The sequence below is a fragment of the Gambusia affinis genome, linkage group LG09 (assembly GCF_019740435.1).
Source record: "Gambusia affinis linkage group LG09, SWU_Gaff_1.0, whole genome shotgun sequence".
NCBI lineage: Eukaryota > Metazoa > Chordata > Actinopteri > Cyprinodontiformes > Poeciliidae > Gambusia > Gambusia affinis.
Window position 1 is genome coordinate 23688415 of NC_057876.1, and position 21102 is coordinate 23709516.

Here is a 21102-nt window from a genome sequence, read left to right on the forward strand (position 1 = left end):
GTATGACAATGTCTCCCATTTTATATATGAAGCTATTGTTGAACTGGTGAGTTTCTCCAGTGACTGACTAATGCATCCTAGGTGCATAAAGGAGCATTATCACAGATCCTTCCTATCCTAGCAGCTGTAAGACTTTAACAAACTCAATAAGTCTGTCTAACCCTGCTATTATTGTTTTGTTTTTTCATTTGAAATGATCTTCCTGGTGTCAAAATCCCACATAGTAGGACAATAAAAGATATTTCTAAAACCTTCTTTTTCTTTGAAAGATCCAAGTCTGCCTCTTACATGGCAAACTGTCTTGCCATATAAGGTTCCAGCTCTTGTAAATCTGGACGCAGCGGGGCGATGATGAGCGTCTTACAACCCAACATGGCGGACTTTGATACCATTTATGAGTTAGAAGACGAAGACGATGAGCACGTAGTGAGCGAGGAGCACTTACAAAGATACTGTCCGGAGCCCGTGATCATGCGAGGGGCCGGGCACATCACCGTGTAAGCCGCGCTGTGCTTTTTTCCCCCTCTTGTTTCTCTTGTTTGTGTGAGGGGGTCGCTTTGTTATTCCCACAGACAGAGCCTGCCTAACTGAGGCTAGCCTGCTGCTACTACTAGCTAACGTCAAAACACAACTGAAATAGTTGAACATCTGTCAAGTCGAGGAGTTAGCGCACAATAAAGTAACGACCATTGGTCACCATGGCAACCGTTACCTGGACTGGCAGTTGGTATTCCAGATAGTTATGTTTACATGAGATTAACCGTTAGCTAGAAGTCTTATCACCGAGCAGCAGCCATCAATCTAATGTTTTGGACTAACATTATCAGTTGAGTGTCTTATCTGTCAATTTTTCCGACATTTTACCAAGTTTAAATATAAAGGCTATGAGTAGACACCCCGCTGGGCAACTGATGGAGGCTGTTGCACTTTAAAAACTCTGATTAAGTGATAAGGCTAAAAAGCTTCTCAGTTCAGCATCTTGTCATCACTACCGGCTGCCTCTTCATTTTTTTTTTTTTATCATCCACTTCATATACTCAGTCCCTGTCATTTTATTGAACTTGTCAGAGGGTGTTTGTTCTGTTTGGGGTACAGAACATTTCAAAAACAAATCACAAGTGTGGTTAGATTTGCAGATTAAAAAAAATCTGAATATAATTGTTTATGTAGAAAAGCCTGGCTGAGGCAAATGTGTTTAGCCCCTTTAATATCTGTTCTGATTTTTCTTTTTTGTCACACTTAAGTATGTCAGAACATACAACCAGTTTTTAATGTGAGACACAGACCATTAAAACTTTAAAATTATTTAAATTAAGGGGGAAAGGCTATTTTAACCAGTGTGGTGACAAACTATCAAACCTGATTAAATTATGTTGTTAAACATGTTCTTTTTTGAAAACTAATCTAAATTTTATTGCCAAACCAAGAATTTACTCAAACATAACCCGTCTGCCAACTTGATATTGGCTGAAAAAATATCAAGAGCAGATGAAGCGTCAATTAATTGGCATCCGCCTGCCTGGAAAGGGCTACCAAGCCATTTCTAATTTCTTGGGAGGCCAACGAACCACAGGGAGAAACATTATACACAAACAGAGATGGCATTAAACCATAGTAAACCTTCTTAGGAGCGGTGATATACCAAAACTACCCTCATCCAACAATGAGCAAAAGATGGGGCAAAAATGGCCTCCATGGGACAGATCCAGGACAAAAACAGCGCTAACAAACCAAACACAAAAGTCCAGCTTACATTTTTCAAAAATATTGTCATGATCCTCAAAACTTTGGGGTAATATTTTGCGGACTGATGATAGTAAAGAAGTTCTTGGAAGATGTGTGTCTTGCAAGCCTGTTGCAATAAATCAATTAATGGCTCAATAATTAAAGCTCTAATTTCTTTTTGCATGATTGTTAATTTTTCTTTTTTTAACAAAATCTGGATAACAAAAGTCTTTGGTTTGGTCCATTGGTCTCAACAAGCCCTTTTTTCATTTTAATTATTGTTTTGTTTATCTATTTTGGATATTTAAAATATCTTCCTGTTCCAGTGTTAAATATTCACCAGAATTTAAAGTTTATTGATTTTTCAGAATATGCTCTTGTGTTATTATGCCATTATCATAACATTATTTGAAAATGTCTTCAAAATCACAATATTGTTTTGCACAATAACTTCTGGGATAATTTATCATTATTGTTGGCAGAGCAGTATGACAGTATTGGTTCATCTTTAGCAACATGACTGAATATTTTCTGCAATTTGAGTAAATGATTGAAAGGAAATATGTTTTTATTGTTCATGTTTTCTGTTTTTAACATTATTAAGCTGTGGAAATGATTAAATTAACTATTATAACCATCACTGCACCAATTTTCCTACGTTTTAGCTCTCATGTCAAATGTTTTTTTCTCTTCCTTTTTCCAGGTTTGGATTAAGCAACAGGTTCGACACAGAATTTCCCTCTGTTCTCACAGGAAAGGTACGGTTTGTTGTTATTATTTTTTAAAAGTTTTTCTACACTACACTCTTTCATGTTAATTTCTGTTCAAACCCAACCGGGATGAATTAAGCAATTAAAGCTGCAGTTGATCTTTTGTTCTGCTGGGCCTTTAGTGGCCCTGACTTCCCCAGAACGGCCCATTCAAAGTTTCCTGGGTCGGTTTGATCTGATGCAGATGCATTATAGGCAGCGTGGCAGAAAAGAGCCTGAATGTGCTGCTGTCCAGTTCTGTAAATGAGTAAGCCGTCCATTGGTGCTCGGCTGGCAGGGGGATCATCTGTTTCTTTTTTTTTTTTTCTTTTTTTCGGAGGGTCGAGCTCCAGGTGATAAAATAATGAAATGAGGATTCTGCCGCAGACAGGGGAGCTTCCTGGGTCGGACACTGAAACACAAAAAGGCTGCGGGGGGAAGAGCAGGCCGAGGGAAGTGTAGGGCAATAAAAAGCACCTTCAGTATTGTGACCCAGGGTGACATGTGATGGATGAGGTCACAATTATGATGATTGAAGGGTGCAGATCAGACCCTGCTGGGCTTTATTCTGAGTTCTTTAGCTGTTTGCAAAGAGACCTTTGCATCCTGTCATAAAAGATTACGACCCCTGTTTTATGGCGTACAGACTCGGCGAGGAATGAGCATCCATTCAAGTTGTTTGGCCAGTGCTGCCACAGGCTCTCAGCTTATCTCTCCTTTGACTCCCTGCTTTGCCTTGAACAGTCTGGAGCTCAGTTAGCAAGTCTGGGTGTAGAATAAAGAGATCCCATCTCTGGACAACATCTGCAAACATCTACCCTTTTGGTTTTCTCCAGCTCTTTGATCCTTCCTCAGCACAATTAAGCACCTTTTGGGTCAACAACACTGAGACACTTGCACTGTCCCTCTCCCTTTCAGCTGTTCTTTAGCTGCACATCTCCTCTAGTGCTGTACCGGTTAATCTTAATCAATTGTAATTAATCAATTAATCAATCAATCTTAATCATATTGTAATAATTTTCAACTAATTTATAGTGCTATGTTAATTTACGTTATTTAAATTTATTTTGAATGCACCAGCTTCTGTACTTTTTCGACGTTGTCTGTTTCAGATGTTTCCTTACGAGGTTAACTTCTCGTTTCTTTGCAAAAGTAAGAAATAGAATAAAAAATAAATAATCTCTGAAAACAGCTCCACTCAGCCATAGCGCTGTGGCGTTCAGAGCGCAGGAAGAACCCCGAAATTATTTTACATGCAGCTATTCACAACTGAAGTAAAATAAAAGTCTATTTATTTATTGTTTATCAGATGAACTGTAACAAGTATCCAGAACTGAAGGCCGTTTTTATTTTCTTTCTTTCCAAAAGCAGTAGATCAGGGGCGCCCAAAGTGGGTCCTGGAGGGTCGGCATCCTGCAGGTTTCGGTTTTCTCCCTGGTTTAACGCACCTGAATCAAATGATGGCTCATTGGAAAGCCTAAGAAGAACATTGACATGCTGAAATGGTTGTTGGTGCTACCATGGAACGAACTAAAATGTGCAGGATGCCGACCCTCAAGGACTGACTTTGACCTGCAGTACATGAAGCATTAGATTTAATCAACATTGATTAAAACAGAATGTTTTTTTGTTTATTGCTTACTTGCTGTAATTAAGCAAAAATTGTACAAAAATAAGTACATTTTACATTTAAGATTATAAAGAAACTGTTTTTTCCAAGTGGAATAATTTAGTTTCCCGTCGTTCAAATTCTGCATATAAAGCAATTAATTTTTTTGTTTTTCTACGTCTTCTAATGTTTAAAAAAATCTTGCATGACAAATCTGGAGGACATGTCTTTTTTCTTTATCCGGTTAATCGTCAGAACGATCAATAGATTAATCAATACTTGAAATAATTGGGGGGGTTTTTCAGGTAGCGCCAGAGGAATTCAAAACCAGCATCGGCAGAGTGAACGCCTGCTTAAAGAAGAACCTGCCAGTGAATGTGAAGTGGCTTCTCTGCGGCTGTTTGTGCTGCTGCTGCACGGTGGGCTGCAGTCTGTGGCCCGTCATCTGCCTCAACAAGAGAGTAAGTCCGACTCCAACAGCCTGACATCAGCTCTCATGTAGCATCCGGCAGGATTTTTATCCAGATTTTTGTCCCGATTTGCTCATTCCGACAATCTAAGGTCAAACTTAAGATAATGTTAACCAATAATCTTGCATACAGTACTCAAGTAAGAGTAGCACTACTTCAACATGTTTTACTCAAGTAGAAGTAAAAAGTAAAAAGTCTTCTCAAATACTGACCAATTGATTGAGTCATCAATCATTTAATATTTAGAAATTATATCATCAGACGGACCAAAATATAAAGTTAAGTGGAATATTTCGTATTTTAAGAACCAAAATGAAAATAATTCATATAAGTTGCAAAAAATAACTAAATCAGGCAACAGAAAATTTTTCCAAATCAATTTATTTCATTAAAATACCTTATGAAACTTTTACAAAAGCTGCAGGTGTGTGTCTGTGTCTGGTGAATCTTTTGTTAATACATGTTTGTTTTTCATTCAGTGGGTAGAAAATCCAGAAATTTTACTCAAGTAAGAGTAAAATTACTTAAAAGTACTTAAGTAAAAAAAAAAAAAGTACAATGTAGTAAAAATACTCCTAGAAGTAATTTTTTTTCTTCAAAAAAGTTACTCAAGTAAATGTAATGCCTACTTAGCTACTGGTCGGCTCCAGTCGGTAGAACGTCGGGACCGCTCCGATCTAAAATCGGGAAATTCAACATGTTGGATTGTCTCGGCCCGATATCACGGCGTGTGATGAGAACGCAGCCCGTTGAATCAGAAGCACAGTGACAATCCCAAACGAAGAACAGCTGATGAGTCCGGGGGACATCAGAGATGGAGAACCGACTTGTTTACTCATTAACCCAAATGTTTGTTCAACCGAAACGACAAGGAGAGAAACTGGATCAAAATTATATCATTAATTTGATAGAAGTTTATCATACGTTTACTTTGGTCTAGTTTCGTTAGGAAACCTCTTATTCTTAGGCTTTTTATCGTCACGTGAAGGCCGTCCCACAAACACATTCTCAAAGACCAATTAACTTTAAATTCTAATGAACATTTAACACTGGACTGAAATACATCTTAATTATCCAAGATAACAAAATGAATGAATGAAGAAGTCTCTGTAAACAAAACTGTCCTTCAAAAAAAAAAAGACTAGTTAAGACCAAAACTTTGAACTGAACACTTTTGTTGTTCAGTTCTTGGTGGAAACAGAAAAACTATAAATTATACAAATAGAAATGATTGAGTTTGTTCTAATTTATCATGCGATTAATTGATTTATTGCTTATTGTGACAGGCCTAATCACGTGTGTTTTGTCTCAGGGTTTGATTTTTAAAGCCATGATGGTAATAACGGCTCATGTTCATGTTTTAGCGATTCTCTCTCTCCCAGCCCAAGGTGGCGCCATTTAAAGGTTGTGTTACTGACAACAAAGTGGAAATTACTGGCTGGTAAATTGGGGAGTTCAGTCCATAAATCCTGAAAGTGGAGGCAGTTTCCTCCTACCTGTTGGAGCGTTTGATTGACCTGTGATTCATGTGGTCTGACGGGCATCTCTTCATTTTTGTTTCTTTTTATTCCAAAGACGAGACGGTCAATCCAGAAGCTGTTAGAGTGGGAAAATAACCGATTATACCACAAGGTGAGACACGTGTCAACCTGTACATTTGCCTGTTGAGTGAAAGTGCGTGATTTGTCTGCGAGCTGAGCATCATCGTGACGGATAATGATCATTAATCTGTTCTGCAAACTGCGGTCTGCCACAGAGGTCTGAGAGGGCCGCGAGGTCGGCAGTAAAAGGCCGTGTTAATTTTGTTTTGTCTCACAGCAACAAATTACAGCTAGTAGCCGTGCCGAGAAATAAAGGAAGCTCTTCGGGGTGTCTGGCCACGGCTTGACCTCCGCGAGACCAGACAGTCCTGCTCCTGAATTCCCCCGACGCTAAAGAGGAGATCTCAGACAGATTCTCCTTCCTTTCTTTGTGTGTGTGTGTGTGTGTGTGTGTGATTCGGTCGGGGGTGTTTGAGTGTCTTTGTTTCTGCTGAAGAGCAGCAGAGATGTTCACTCTTCTGTTCTCCCTCCAGCTCGGGCTGCACTGGAAGCTCAGCAAGAGAAAATGTGAAAGCAGCAACATGATGGAATATGTGAGTTCACCGACGAACATTAGAAATTAGATTTATGTGTTACGAGTTTCAAAACAATACAGCATAGATGCAACTTCTATTTTAGTTATCTGATGATTAATTGGAAAACAAATGAGCATTTTGTCATTTTATATAAGATATAAACTAACAAGTCACTTTTTTGCCCTAAATGTAATAACAGTGTTCCTTTAGTAAACACTGCAGCTAAAAAATACCTCTAACGTCAACATGTGAAAAACTTTCTGTGTGACTTATCAATATAATTTGAATTAATTGATTAATAATTGGATAGCAACAGGTGCTTAATAGATTTCTTATTACAAAATTTGAACCAAGTTTTCGAAAAGTTTTGTGTCAAACATTAAAACACAAAGGGTGTTTTATTTAATCTTAATTAGAAAATGTTTATATTTTCTGCACAGATTAGTTCAATAAGGACTTAATATTGATGTTCAAGAGTTTTATGTAAATCTAGGAATGCTGTGTGAAAGACAGAAACCCCAAAAGAATTAATTATCTGTCTACTTATCTTTTAATTTAACTTGGATGGCCTTTATTTTTATTCTTTTATTTAATTTGTAAAGACGAATGAGATATATTTTGACTTTCTAAATGTGCAAATATGTTTAAAGTTTTAGTTCAGTAAATTATTTACACCTGGAGGGAATAAACACATCTAAACCAGGTTTCATTTTCCTTCCACTCCACAATTATTCACTGCTTTGTGTTGAGCTGTTGCAAAATATCCCAACAAAATACAATAAAATTTGAGAAATAATAATAAAAAGAAACAATTCAGGATGTAGGGATATTTCTATATGCTTACCGCCTTTTCTTTTTTTTTTCCAAAAGATATTTTACGAAAAAAAAAAAAAAAATCCCTTTTGGCGAAAAATAACTTCGGCCATTATTACATGAAGGCGATGATATTCCAATTTATTGAACATGGCTGCATGAATACTACTTTGTATTCCTTACACTTTGCTTTAAAGCTAAAATATTTAGAGTGTTTTGCCGTTTTCCTGTAAACCGTTTTCTTCTTTCTGCAGGTGATTCTTATAGAATTCCTTCCTAAATATCCTATATTCCGACCGGACTGAGGAAAACGTCATCAGACCGGATGGACGGCCCTTCAATCTTATCCTTAGTGCCTTGTATGTATATATATGTATGTATATATATATATATATACACACAGTATGTTGGAATAAGGGTCTGGCGTCTCCCGTGACGACCCCGTACATCTCCCTGTACTTTGTACAAAACAATTTGCAACACTGACACTTTGCTTTAGAGCAGATTTTGCACATTTTCTCCCCGTTTGTTGATGTTGTTGCACTCTGATTTTATTTTATCTCATGCGTTAAAACAAGTAAAACTTTTGAAAAGTGCATTTACCCCAAAGAACCTCCAGCCTGGTAAACCAGTGACCCCTTCCTCGCAGACGAATGTGATGCCTCCACCTTTCCGTGACGATCCTTGCCTTATGTACGGTTGGATATTAAAGTATAAATCGATGTAACTGGAACCGGCTGGGTCCAGTTCTTAGCAGGTAGACGAGACGGTTGCCTAGCGCCCGGCGTACGTCTCCCCCTCCATGTTGTTTTTGTCTTTATATTAACTCTTTGTACCTGGGAATTAGCTAGTACAAGAAGTTGACGTGTAAATACCAGGGTAGGATAAGCTGTACAGTGGTTTGCCATTGTTTACATAAAGTTTACTTAGTCTTTTAGATTTTATTTGCCAATATATTGCTGTACCATAGTTTTGATTAATGAAAGATGTCTAGTTCATATGGACCTGTTTACCTTGTAAGCCATATATAGTTACAGTGTATATGATGCCAGATTATTGCACTTGAGCCCAGAGGAGAATCCTGATATTCAAATTGTCTTTTAGTGGGTTTTTGCCAATGATCGATTCTATAGGTATTTTTTAATCCTTCAATTTTGCATTATTTTTGTAGTTTTGTATCCGTCTGTGCCGTGTTGGAAGCACTTCACTTTGTTTCGGTCATCATCCTGAGTGATTGTGTTATTTTTCATTTAAGTCGGGGGTGTCCAAAGTGTGGCCCGGGGGCCATTTGCAGCCCCTGGACTGGTTGTGTGTGGCCGCTGACTTCAGTTCAAGAAAGATACAACTTTGATAAATGACAAAATGATCACAAACAAGTAAAATATTCTTACAATAGAAAATATTTGCTAAAAATAACCATGCTTTTTCTATTCTCTTCAAGAACCAGTAACTTTTACTCAAAAGTTTCACCCAAATCTCTGCTTCTAATTGATTTAATAAACTTAACTAAATACAGCAGGCATTTTCAAAGAAAGATTGGCCTTAATCCTGATTTTATTCATTTTTTCTTTCAATTCAGACCTAGAAAATTTACTTAAATATTGTTAGTAAGGAAAATCTGCAGAACCGTTTTAAGTTTTGGATCTAGAATAATTTACACATAATTTTTCAGCAGCAAATCTGACTACTTTATTTGTTTAATTTAAATACTGCTCAGTTTATTGTCGATTGGCCCATGTGACAAAAGGTTTGGACGCCCCTGATTTAGGTCAAAACATTTCCCGGGTTTCATTTTATTAGTGCCTCTGGAATAGTACCGTATCCTTTATGTGCGAAGGAGACTGAAATCCTCCTCCCGGTATTGTTACAGTTCATGTAAACGTTCGTCACCACGACCTAATTCCTCTGAAGAGAGAAAATAAACTGTTGATTTTCACCTTTTTTGTTTTGTTTTTTGTTTCTTCTCTTAATTCGTGGCGTTCTGCAACCAAAGCTGCAGCAGTTTGTCATGTTTAACAAGGCGCTGTATCGTTAACTTTAACAAGATGGGCTGCAATTACTTGACACATTTGTAAAACGTTGGAACGCTGCTATCATAACCTGCTGCTACTTCCTAATTTTACAGACCGGTGGTCAGAGAGGTGGAAACACGCTTCACTCTGTTTCTACTGTATCTTAAATACAAGAAAAACTCCCCTTGCACTGAAGTGGGGACATTTTATGATCCTTTGTTTCAGTTTTCCCATTCAATCCTAGTCTAAAGTCCGTAACTCGAGTTAGTTTTAGTAAAATTACACTTCATTATAGAGTAAAGTGAGCAAAAATTAATCATCTGAGTGCCTCCATCTACTTGTATTGCAGGCATTTTAGTAAATATCTTAATTTTTGAGGACCTTCTAATTGGTAATCCACAACTTTGTTTCTTTTGTGGATAAGTAGCAGAGAAATGGCACATTGGGGGCAGGAAGTTTTCATAAAATTCCATCTACACACAAAAAAAAGCTTTTTTTGTCCTACAATCAGAAATGTAAACATGTGAAAGTTGGTTCTTCTCAAACTTTAACGTGTTTTTGTCAAATAAGCCCACTATTGAGCTTTTCGATAACTTAAAATAATAGATGTATATATAGAAAAACTATGACAGAGTGATAGGGCCATACATACCAAGAAAAAACACAAACCACATTACAAGAATAAAGTTATAACGTCATAGTATTACAAAAATATAGTTGCATGAGAATAAAGTCACATTTTGAGGATGAAGTCAGGTTTACGAGAATAAAAACATGATAAAGTTGCAGTATTGCCACTGTAATAATATTACTTTATCTCTCATAATTGACTGTTATTTTCTTAGAGTAGCCCTATTAGTCTGTCCATAAAAAGCCCACTTATGTACGGTAGAGGATCTGTGATGCTGCGGGCCAGCTTGTATTCCAATTAGAGTTCTATTAGAAATCATAACATGACCAAGATTTTACATAAAAATCAAAATAAACTGAAAATTGATTGTACATCAGTCAGGGTACAAAACCAAATAGTTTCTCTTGTTTAAATTTTTTTTTAATCTTACAAAAAAACTGTATTTAAAAATCAGAATTAATCCAAAAATGCAACTAAAAGCTCTCTACATAAAGACTCAAATATAAGAATCTTCTGAATTACCTGAATCTTTCCCAGTCCAGATTAGGCTGCGTGTGAAATTATGCAAACATTTCATATTTATGTAATATACATATTTTTTACCACTAGGGGGCAGTGAGCAGTTCAGACACTGAACAGTTCCAACACGTACAGCTGTCCACAAGTATCAATACACCATGAAGGTTTATAAATTTTCTCATGTTGCAACCATGAGAAATTTAGACTTTATGTGACGGATTAAAAACTAATGAACAGGAAAAAGATAACAGTGTTCACCTTTTTGTTTCTGCAAATTTCAAAAGAACCGACAGTCAAATAATTTGAAATTCAAATCAGAAATCTATCGATCAACAAAACTATTCATCAAAACTGGTAGAGATGTAAACCGCAAGGCAAAGCTGTAATTGAATCAAGAATTGACCAAAAAGGGCTTCCATACATATTACACTTCTCATCTGGGATAAAGAAACACACGCATGCGTTCTCATTTTAAAATGTTTTTATTACTTCGAGACATTTCTTTGACTTCAACATGTTAAACTCTACAAAATGAAACCAAAGAAAACATGATTTGATATAATTTTACTGAACAAAACTAAACAGAGTGGGGATTATTTACACGTTACTTGGTTTATATTTCAAAAAGCCACTTTGTTGTTCGACAGCTGCCTCCGTCAGGATGCAGGCAAGGCCACGTTAAATCTACATTTATTAACACATTTTGGTACAGTGACAGTTTAAGGCAGTTATTTGTCCTTCAGTACCTCCAAGGCACCCACTTCCTTTAAGTCTGTCAAGATTAACCATTTATGGAAATAAATACAGTGCTAAAAATGAGGGCTCGGATGTTGACAAATAAAAGAAAATTAAAAAATAAACATTGAATCAGCAACACTTTTATTAGGAAAAGAAGAGAACTGCAAGCTTATTTGTTGTTCCTGAATGTGATTAAATAAATTTTAAAAAAGAGCCTAAACGATGAATAAATTTGTTTTCTAATCCAAGTTTAGTATAATCATCTGTACATGAGTCACATTTTAGTATTACATCCTAACTTTACCTGCTTCTTTTAATAAAAATGAACATTTATACAGGAAAATACCCAACCCACCTTCTAAAACACTCTGATTTTATTCAGATTATAAAAGAAATATTTTGCATCATGTTCAAAATTAGCTTTAATTTTGGACTGAATCCAATTATTCATTTGTTTGGCGTCTGTCTACAGTCAGGATCCTACATTAAAGTTTATACTAGCAGCGGATGCCAGAATCAGTCATCAAAACTGAATCCTTCTAGTTAGTTTTGGCTAAATTTTTATGATTTGTACGTTTTAGTGTTGCAATCAGTTTCTACAGGACAGATTTAACAGAAGAGACTGGGATTATGTACAAAGTTCTGCATAAAATTAACAAAAATAATCAGAGATTAAAGGAATGCAGCTGAACAGGGCTACTTGTGAATGCTCACATGAACACAAAAAGAAACAAAGTTTGTTTTTATTACACTAAACTTCCAGGCCAGGACACAACAGTCAGCGTGACTTTGTTCTTCTGCAGCTTGAGCATCGGGATGAGCGAGGAGTTGTTCATCCCCACCGTCGTAGCGCCGTTCACCGCCACGATCTCATCGCCGCACCTGAACAGAAACAGCCGCCGTTAACCCAGAGTCAGGAGCCAAAATCCAATTTTACAGATTGATTTTGGTTTCTAGAGCAAAAGACTCTGTACCAGAAGAGGGGAGAGAACCCAAAAATTATACTCAAGTAAAAGTAAATCCAAGAAATTACTAAATTGCCGAGAGTCTTTTTAATATTTAAAAATTACATCACCAAACAGATCAAACATAAAGTTACAGGGAAAGTTTGGTATTTTTAGGACAAATATGACAATAACTCGCATAAGTAAAAAAAAAAAAATTAAAAAAATAAAAAATCACCCAAAAGAAAGTTTTTTAAAACCAGTTTTTCAATAAAAAAAACTTAGAAAACTTTGATTTTCAATGAAAACGTCAATACATTTGAAAATACTGTTAATATGTGCAGCTTAGTGATACAAGTTACACTTCTTTACACGTTATAAATGGGAATCTTTTTCTAGAGTATTTGTGCTTGTGGGGATATAATTGCTGTGACAAACAGTAATGTAATAAATAATTCTTGTTATCACAATAGTGCTGCAAAATATCGTGATAAAAAAATCTGTCGTCCGTCTGTATCTGGAGGGACTCGGCTAAAAGTGTGGCGAGTTTTACTTACTTTAGACGGCCGTCGAAGTGAGCGGGCGTCCCAGGCACGATAGTTTTAATGAAAAATGGCTGCTGCCCGTGGCTCTCCTCGTAACCCCCGACGATGCTGAAGCCCCAGCTCTCGCTGTTGGTCTTCTGCAGGACGATGTCCCTGCACCAGTGCATGTGACTGAGGGACAAAGTCAGAGTTAGAGCACAAACTTTCATACACACACACACACATATATATATATATATATATATATATATATATATATATTGAACAAACGGGAGAGCATCCGTTGTGATCAACATTGCAACTCTGTAGCTCCTCCACTGCGACTCTGGATTTCTGCAGGTTTCACCAACTCAAATTTAAGACTTTTTAAGACCATTATGAATGAAATTTAAGACCTGTATCATTACAGAAATGTACAGGTTCAGCTAACTGCCGATAAAATTTTAAGTTATCCATGATGGATGCTTATTGGCAGCTAGTTAGCAATAACTCAAGCGCTAACTATCTTTAGCTTTATCTTTAGCGTTAGCGAATCGACATTCTGCCCCAAGTCGCAGAAAGCGGTGAAGATTTCAAACTTTTGCCTGACAGAAAAAAATGGTAACTTTATTTGGAAGGGGGTGCATAAGACTAACACCTGTAATGACACTTTTAATGCAACTTTTCACAAAATTAAACAATCCGTCACCTACAGAACATTTAAAGTTTCTCCTGTTTTTGGACCATCTAGATTAAACCTCATTTCTCAAAAACGACCTCAGGCCTTTAGTGACGTCATAAAATGTTAATTTAAGAGAACATGACACCATTTTCTTGTTTTTTTTCCCCCTTATTATTTGCATTGTTTATTATTTAAACAATGCAAATGTTTATGGTTAATTTATTTAATAGGAGGATAGAGAAAACTGCAAAAAATACAAAATCTTACCAAATATTTTTGGTCACGTTTTTACTGCAAATATCTTAGTACACTGAAAATAAGACAAAATTAAACTTGTATTAAGTAAATAATTCATTATTATTGATGAAAAAAGTTCTAGTTCGAATGGCAGATGGTTAAAATTTTTTTTATCACTTTTAATTAGACTTTATACCAGATTACAAGGGGAATAATCTGACAGTGGAACTAGAATTCTTTATCAATATTAAGGAAATTATTGACCTAAAACAAGCACCAATATCTTGCTGAAAGTTACTTCTAAGTTAGTTTTCTCTAATTTCAGTCTAGTAATATATTTGTCCTAGAAACTGGACCAAAAGAACTTAATATTTTGTGTTTTTGCAGAGTTCCTGGGTTTAGTGGTTGGGATTTACCTCGGTATCCCCAGCCAGTGCGTCCACAGCGGCGTCCAGGTCCGGATCTCGTCTCGCTGGTCGTCCATGTTGTCATAGTCGTCTCTGCTGCCGGTGTCCGCGTCCTCCTCGGCGCCATCGGAGAGCGTCTGGATGACGCGCAGCACCACCTGGGCCTGAGCCGTCTGGGCCTTCAGAACGGACACGGCCTCGTTGTAGGTCAGCTGCGTCAGATCGACGCCGTTGATGCTCAGCAGAACGTCGCCTGAGGAAGTTTAACATTTAATGAGCAGGAAGCTCATAAATACAAAACGCAGAAGATTTTCTCTTAATTACAGAAAGTGATTGTTTGTCTGAATAATCCAACTCTGTAATCCGCTCCCAAATATCTCCAGGAAACATTAAAGCAGCAGTGTGCAAGTTTAATAAAAAATATTTTTTCTACATATTTGTTAAAACTGCCACTATCTTGTGACAGTTTATGAGACAGGTAATCTGTGAAATTACCAATCCCATCTTCCTCCTTCCTGAGCTACGGTTGCCGTTTGAAGAAATACAATCAAAAACACCAATCAGAGCCAGGAGGAGGGGTTTAGCGCTGTCAATCAACCTCATGTACTCACTGCTAAATGTGCAATAATTGATAAATCGTTAACTGGAGTATACAGACTCAAGGGCCATTAGAAAACTGTACAAAATACATATAAATTTAAGATACAAAAACCTTTGTAAATATGATTTATCCAATCAAGTGGAATAGTTTTAATAAATTTTTGGCAATAAAAAGTACATTTTCTTATTAAAAATGTAATTGATTTGTTTATTTGCATCTTTTAATGCATTTCTAATATTGTATGAAAAGGGGATTAAATGAAAAATCTGCAAAATGTAAAATTTTTCTTATGCAATTAATCATCTTAATAATCAATTACTAAAATAATCAACAGTTTCAGCCCCAATACAAACCCTTACCTGGTGAAGTTAAGGTTTATTAGATAAAAATAAATGTTAATTTTTATTTTCCTAAAGCTTGAGCCGACCGATGTGATGAATCAGCGCCTCTTCGCTCACATCCTCTCTGTTTACGGCCCTAGAGCCACACATTGTGTCTCCTCTGAATGGAGGCAGGATGAAAAGACGGAATAGCCCTTTTCCTATACAACCTATTGTCGATTTTACACAAAAGCAGTTCAAGGACCAGTCCAGAGCCAGCATCCAGTCTCTAAATTGGTGTTTTGATGGCCAAACAACTGGCCAGGAAAACTGCTAGCGAAACATTGCTAACACTTCACTCATCAGAAGGAAAACCAGAGTGAGAGGACGACGCCGTTAAAGCCAAGAATCAGAGGAAACTACAAAGACTTCAGACAGAAATCAGAGGGAGTTTTTGTATTTATGCATTTACTTTTGTCACTCTAAACCCTCCATAGTTTTATTTATTTTGGATGTTTAAAATGTCTTCCAGTTCCAGATTTGGTTGTTGATTAGAAATTCAAAGTTAATGACCTTTTTGAGGGTTTCTTTGAATTATTAGATTACTTGAAAATGGTTTCCAAACAATAATATGTTTTGTTTATCACAGTAACTTCTGGGGAAATGTATCATGTCTGATAGTTAGAATCAAAGCTCCTTAAGTTTTTGTTTGTTTTTCCTCTGGTAAAGTCAGAAATGATGACCTCAGAGTTAAAACAGCAGCAGGGCTCCATTCAGAGAGAAATGTCGTGAGGTGACATTATGAGGCAATGAGTCATGATTCAGATGATACTGTGTAATATGCAAACAATAATCACAAATGGAGTGGAACTCCTTTGGTCTCATAAACAGAACTGTGGAAAAAAGATAAAAGTCTGAATATTATTCCAAACATACCAACTGTGTCTCCTTGCACTTTGGTGCCTGACCCTGAGCAGGTTAGGATAGGTTTATGGTCTACACAAAACATATTGGTTACATTTTTTACATAAAATTATTCTTAGAGGATGAGATTTTATGTATATTTTGAGCCTCTTGTGATCCAAATAAGCTGCTGCTGGACACCCCACCTCCAAATCAATGTTTATTCTGACATGTGAAAACGGCTGCAAGCAGATGTGCAATTATACAACCGTACATCTTTGAAAAGCAGAAGTGGAGCCTCCTGCACAACCAGCAAGAATGTAGCAAGTGGTTTCTGGATGGCAAGTCAACAAAAAAAAAAAAAAACCTTGTCTTTTCCAGAAGCGGTAAAACCAGCGGATCAAACGTGCTGGAGCTCCTCTGTGGTTGCTAGGTGACGGGCGGAATTCCGCTAGTGTTGCTAGGTAACGGTGCAGTGCCTCAACTATCAGGAGGATTTACAATCGGCTCATTTTCCAGACAGAAAAACGGTTGTGTGCGGTTTTTGGAAGTAGTTGAGACTCACATGGAAACCTGTAAAAAGTAATTTTTGATGAATAGAACCCCTTTAACAGCAATTTTATGTCCGCTTGTTTCCATCCGAGTATCTAAAAGTGCCACTCAGTATCTCAAAGCGAACTGTTTCTGTGCATTTCCATATAAAAAAATAATTAAATCAGTTTTCTGGCTTTTTTTTTTTTTTAAGTGTCATTAAGAGAAACCGTAAGAATCCCGGGACAAGATGTGGTCTTGTACCTCTTTTGATGGTGCCATCTCTGTGCAGACAGCCAACTGGCTGAACACTCGTGATGTAAACAGGCAGCCGGCTGCGGCAGTCCCTCCCCCCGCCGATGGTGATGCCCAGAGACGTTCGAGGTTCCTTCTTCAGGCTCACCGTCTTCTCCTGACAGGTAAAACCGCCTGGTGGATCCTATTAAACAATTACAAACCAAGAAAACACAAAAATACTCAGGATTTCAAGCCACACAAATTCATAAATTACAATAATTTAGCAGGATCTTTTGACGCAGCGAATCCCGTTTAGAGGACCACTTGTAGAAACAAATGTGAAACATTTGAGACAGAGCTGAGAGGTAAAAGGGTAAAGTGTGAGGATCAACACTCGGCGCTCGTAGTGGAAAAGATGTGTGGAAAATGACAACTTCAAGCAGCCTTCTCGCTGCTCCACTGAGTCTGTAAACTGTCAGAAGGGAAGCTTGGGGGAGGCGGGGGTTCTTCCTTCCCACAGCAGGAAACCCATCCCCCCCAAGCAAGACGAAAAGATTCGACTCCACAGGCGAAAGCTAACTGTTACCAGCTTTGATCCTCTCACCTCCCAGAGAAACAACCAAAAAAACAACAAGAAGAAGACGGCAGCGGCCCCACGGCGGCAGAGAGCAGCACCCCGGCTCTTTTGATCAGGACAGACGGAGGCCCAGAGCTTTCATCTCCAACGCAGGTGAAAACTTCTCACCCCTGACTGGAGGGGGAATCGCTTTTCCCTTTACCGTCCGACAGAGGAGGCAGAGTCCCCAAAAACTGCACTCAAGTCAGAGCAGCACCACTTCAACCTAATTATACTCTAGTAAAAGTCAAAGGAAGCCAAGAAATTACTCTGGAGTAAAAAAGTGTTTGATAAAAGTACTCAGTGATCAATTAATCATTTAGTATTTAGAAATTACACAATCAGATGGGCCAAGATATAAAGTTAGGTGGAAATTTTGGTATTTCAACGACCAAAACTACAATAATTCAAATAAATAATAAAATCAGACGAAGGAAAATGTTTCCAAATCAGTTTCTTTCAATATGAAAACCGTCAAACTCAAAAAACTGCAGACTGTGTGTGTCTGGTGAATTTTGATGAAAACATTTGATTTTCATTCTGTGGGCAGAAAATCCAGAGACCTGGGAAGTAACTAGTTACACTGACTTGTGTAATGATAAATATTTTACCACATCACTTTTATTTTCTAGCTGAAAGATAATCTGCAGGTGTTCAGATTTGCAGTCTGCTGGTTTCCTCAGTGTGTGAACCTCAGCGAACGTTTCGCTGAGAACCAAATACGTTTCTGACTGTTTTATCAGCCGAAGCAAAGGAATCCCATCACACTTGTTCGAGTTAATCTTCCTTCTTCCTGCTGTTTTTTCTTCACAATTATCCACCAGTACCGTTTTTCCTGTTTACTTCTTAAATGCTTGATGTATAGAGAGAAACCACTCACGTAAAATGTAAGTACTTACTACCCAACTTGCAGATAAACATATTTTTTGATAAAAATGCTCTCGTCTTGTCATTTGTGACACCAGAACCTGGTTCTGCTGTGTTTTCACAGCCAAACAAAAGGAGTAAAAACTAAAAACCATAAATGTTGATTTGTCCAACCTTCAGGTAGGTGGTCTGCCGCCTGAAATACTGCGGCTCCGGGGCCCTTCTCACTCCTCTGCTGTGTTGTCCCTCTCTGCTGCTTCCTGCTTCCTCTGGGTTCTCCGCCGGCCGCAGAACAGCAAAGTTCACACACTTTTCACTGTTCTAAAAACACAGAGAACAAAAGAAAAACATTTGTTTTCCTGCAAACCAATAGTCTGACACATCAGTAAGCGGCTGATAAACATATAGTTATAAATAATCCTAGTATTGATCAGACCTCGGAGGAAATCTCTGTACGTAGAAGTGCCAATATCAGACACCAAAATATACAATTAGTTTTTTCCTAATAATAATTCCCTTGCAGTTTTGTTGCCTGGTGTCATTTTTTTTAGCTTTGACTTATAATTCTGGTCTCTGTAATTGATTTTCTTGAAACCTGTGCATCTATCATTATAACTCAAGTTCATCTCCATTTTAATGTTACTAATTTCATTGTCATATTTATCTAAAATGAAAGTGAATGCACCAAGAGTGTGTGCCCTCTACACATATTTATATGGTTCCAACATGTTTTTGTGGTAAATTTTTCTATTAATCCTGACTCAACTTTAGAGTTCTCAGTACTTTACATTATTTTTTTAAATAACAATAATTCAACTTCTTGAATTTATGGTAACTAAAATTCAGACTGAATGGAAAGATGCAAGGAAAACAGATAAGACACAATAAAAAGGAGGGTAGGACAAAAGAATGAGGGGAGGAAAGAAAGATGCAAAAGGAAAGAAGAATGTAAACAAAGGAAGGAAGGTAGAAAGGAAAGATTTAAAAAAGAAAAAACGAAGGACGGAAGAAAGGATGCAAATGAATAAAGGCAGAAAGTAAAGTAAGGAATGAGGAAAGGCAGGAATGGAGGAATAAAGCAAAGGGAGGAAGGATGCAAAAAAGGAAGGAAAGAGAAAAAGTATGAAGGATTGAAGCAAGGAGGGAAAAATGTAAAGAAAGAAGGAAGGACACAAGAACAGAGCTAAGAAGAAGGAAGAAAGAAGCTTTTTGCTTTGCAGCAAAAAGAAAAGAGGAAAGAAGAAAGGAAGAAGGAAAAAAGGAAGGAAGAAATGGAGGAGGAAAGGAAGGAAGGTTAAGCTTATTAATTTAAGGACAATTTTCAAATAAACGTAAACAAAAGCTGCATCAGACTTCAGCTGGTTTCCGTCTGCGGTTCCTGAGCAGCTCAGTTAATAACAGTCCAAACCCATAAAACCTCCAGTCACTACACACAGGCTGCAGGTCCAAACATGCAGCCGAGTCAGAAAAGAGCAGCTGATTTCCAACCTGTATGATCATAGCGGCGCTCTCCGGCGTGCCGTGCATCAGGTCGTGTCCGTTTATGGCCAGAACTTTATCGTTGTTCCTCAGTTTTCCGTCTTTGGCTGCCAAGCCGCCGGGCAGAAGGTCCAGGATGAAAACGCCGCTCTCGTCGGACTTCCGGATGAGTTTGATGCCGAGCGGCTCGGTGCGGTGCGTCTTCGTTAGCATGACGTGCAGGACCTTCCCCAGGTTGTGCAGGTCCGATGGACTGTTGCCCTGGGAACCATGAGGGGGTTGGGCGGCGGCGGCGGCGGCGGGGGGATGATCCGAGCGTTGGTCTCTTATTTTGAAGCCTTTCTCCTGCATGACGGTGAGCCGGAGGAGCGGGGAGCGCTCCAGAACCGAAATGGCCCGAGTGTGGGGAACCGAAGCCAAGTTGACGTCATTCACCTGGAAACAGGAAACCAGGATGAAACAACACGACCCAAAACTGTGATCCCACTGAATAAAGGGTTTCAAACTTTATTCCCACTGAAAACTTAAATGTAAGACATCTACAGGCAGAGGTAGGCTCGTCACAACAAGCAATACATCAATTAATCACACGATTAATGTGTAATCTTTTCCATTTGCACAATTTATCGTTTTTCTCCTTTTACCAAAAACTGAATAGCAAAAAGTTTTCAGTCTGAACTTTAACAGAGGCTTCATAATTCATTTTCTTTGTTGTTTCTGTTTTGTTTATTTATTTTGGATATTTAAAATACTATAATATTTAATATATTTTAAATACTTAAGTTTGAGTTAATTGGAAACATATTTTTTATGAATCACAAACTTCCAGAAAACTGCAAAGATGCAGAAACGCAGTTTATTTAAATGAAGGACAAACCCCCACTTGTTTAGAATAGAGTTTGATTAATATAACTGTTATTGATGATTCTGATAAATTGTAGAGTTTGTTGATGGTTTTATATTTACTGTGTTACGTAAATAACTGAACTGTGTTGTTGCTGAAATGTGGTATTCACACAAACTTCACCTCAACTGTATGTAAAAAAAGGTAGAAATCAGGAATGATTAACATTTCTGGTTAAAACCTCAAATTATTTTTCCTTTATATAAATCCAGAGCAACAACAACAAAAAACAAATAAAACAAAAACTTTACATGTCTTGTTATGAAAACAAACATGTCCAGTAGAGAACAATAAACAACGCGTTACTTTTCTTTGGAAATCAAACCAGCAGTTTGCACCAGGCAGGTGAGGCTGCTCTCTCTGAAATGACGGGTTTGTGTCTGGTGTAAACACGCCCAGTTGCCACGGCGATAAAACCCGTTAATCTTGAATATCTACTGTCCCCCACTGCGTCACTTAAAAAGAAAA

General features: G+C 37.6%; 2 protein-coding genes across 3 annotated transcripts in view; one reads left to right on the top strand and one right to left on the bottom strand.

Moving 5' to 3' along the window:
• Positions 1–14239, top strand: chic1 (cysteine-rich hydrophobic domain 1). 2 transcript variants are annotated; one of them, XR_006371718.1, is made up of 7 exons: positions 1–497; positions 2429–2483; positions 4389–4544; positions 6129–6185; positions 6628–6687; positions 7737–7841; positions 14157–14239. XR_006371718.1 is itself a non-coding variant. In XM_044127349.1 (6 exons), exons 1-6 carry the CDS (start codon positions 349–351, stop codon positions 7785–7787), a joined length of 528 nt encoding a protein of 175 aa, XP_043983284.1. In that variant the 5' UTR covers positions 2–348; the 3' UTR covers positions 7788–9418. The 2 variants fall into 2 exon arrangements, 1 of the variants encoding a protein (XP_043983284.1); XM_044127349.1 differs by lacking the exon at positions 14157–14239 and having other exon boundaries at positions 2–497; positions 7737–9418.
• lnx2b (ligand of numb-protein X 2b) overlaps positions 11108–21102 on the bottom strand; it is a 25613-nt gene continuing 15618 nt past the window's right edge. The window contains exons 5-10 of the mRNA XM_044127345.1: positions 19740–20165; positions 18426–18572; positions 16796–16970; positions 14186–14429; positions 12884–13042; positions 11108–12264 (exon numbers count right to left, since the gene is read on the bottom strand). Coding sequence (XP_043983280.1) covers positions 12129–12264; positions 12884–13042; positions 14186–14429; positions 16796–16970; positions 18426–18572; positions 19740–20165 — 1287 coding nt within the window. The 3' untranslated portion in view covers positions 11108–12128. The remainder of the gene's footprint in view (positions 12265–12883; positions 13043–14185; positions 14430–16795; positions 16971–18425; positions 18573–19739; positions 20166–21102) is intronic.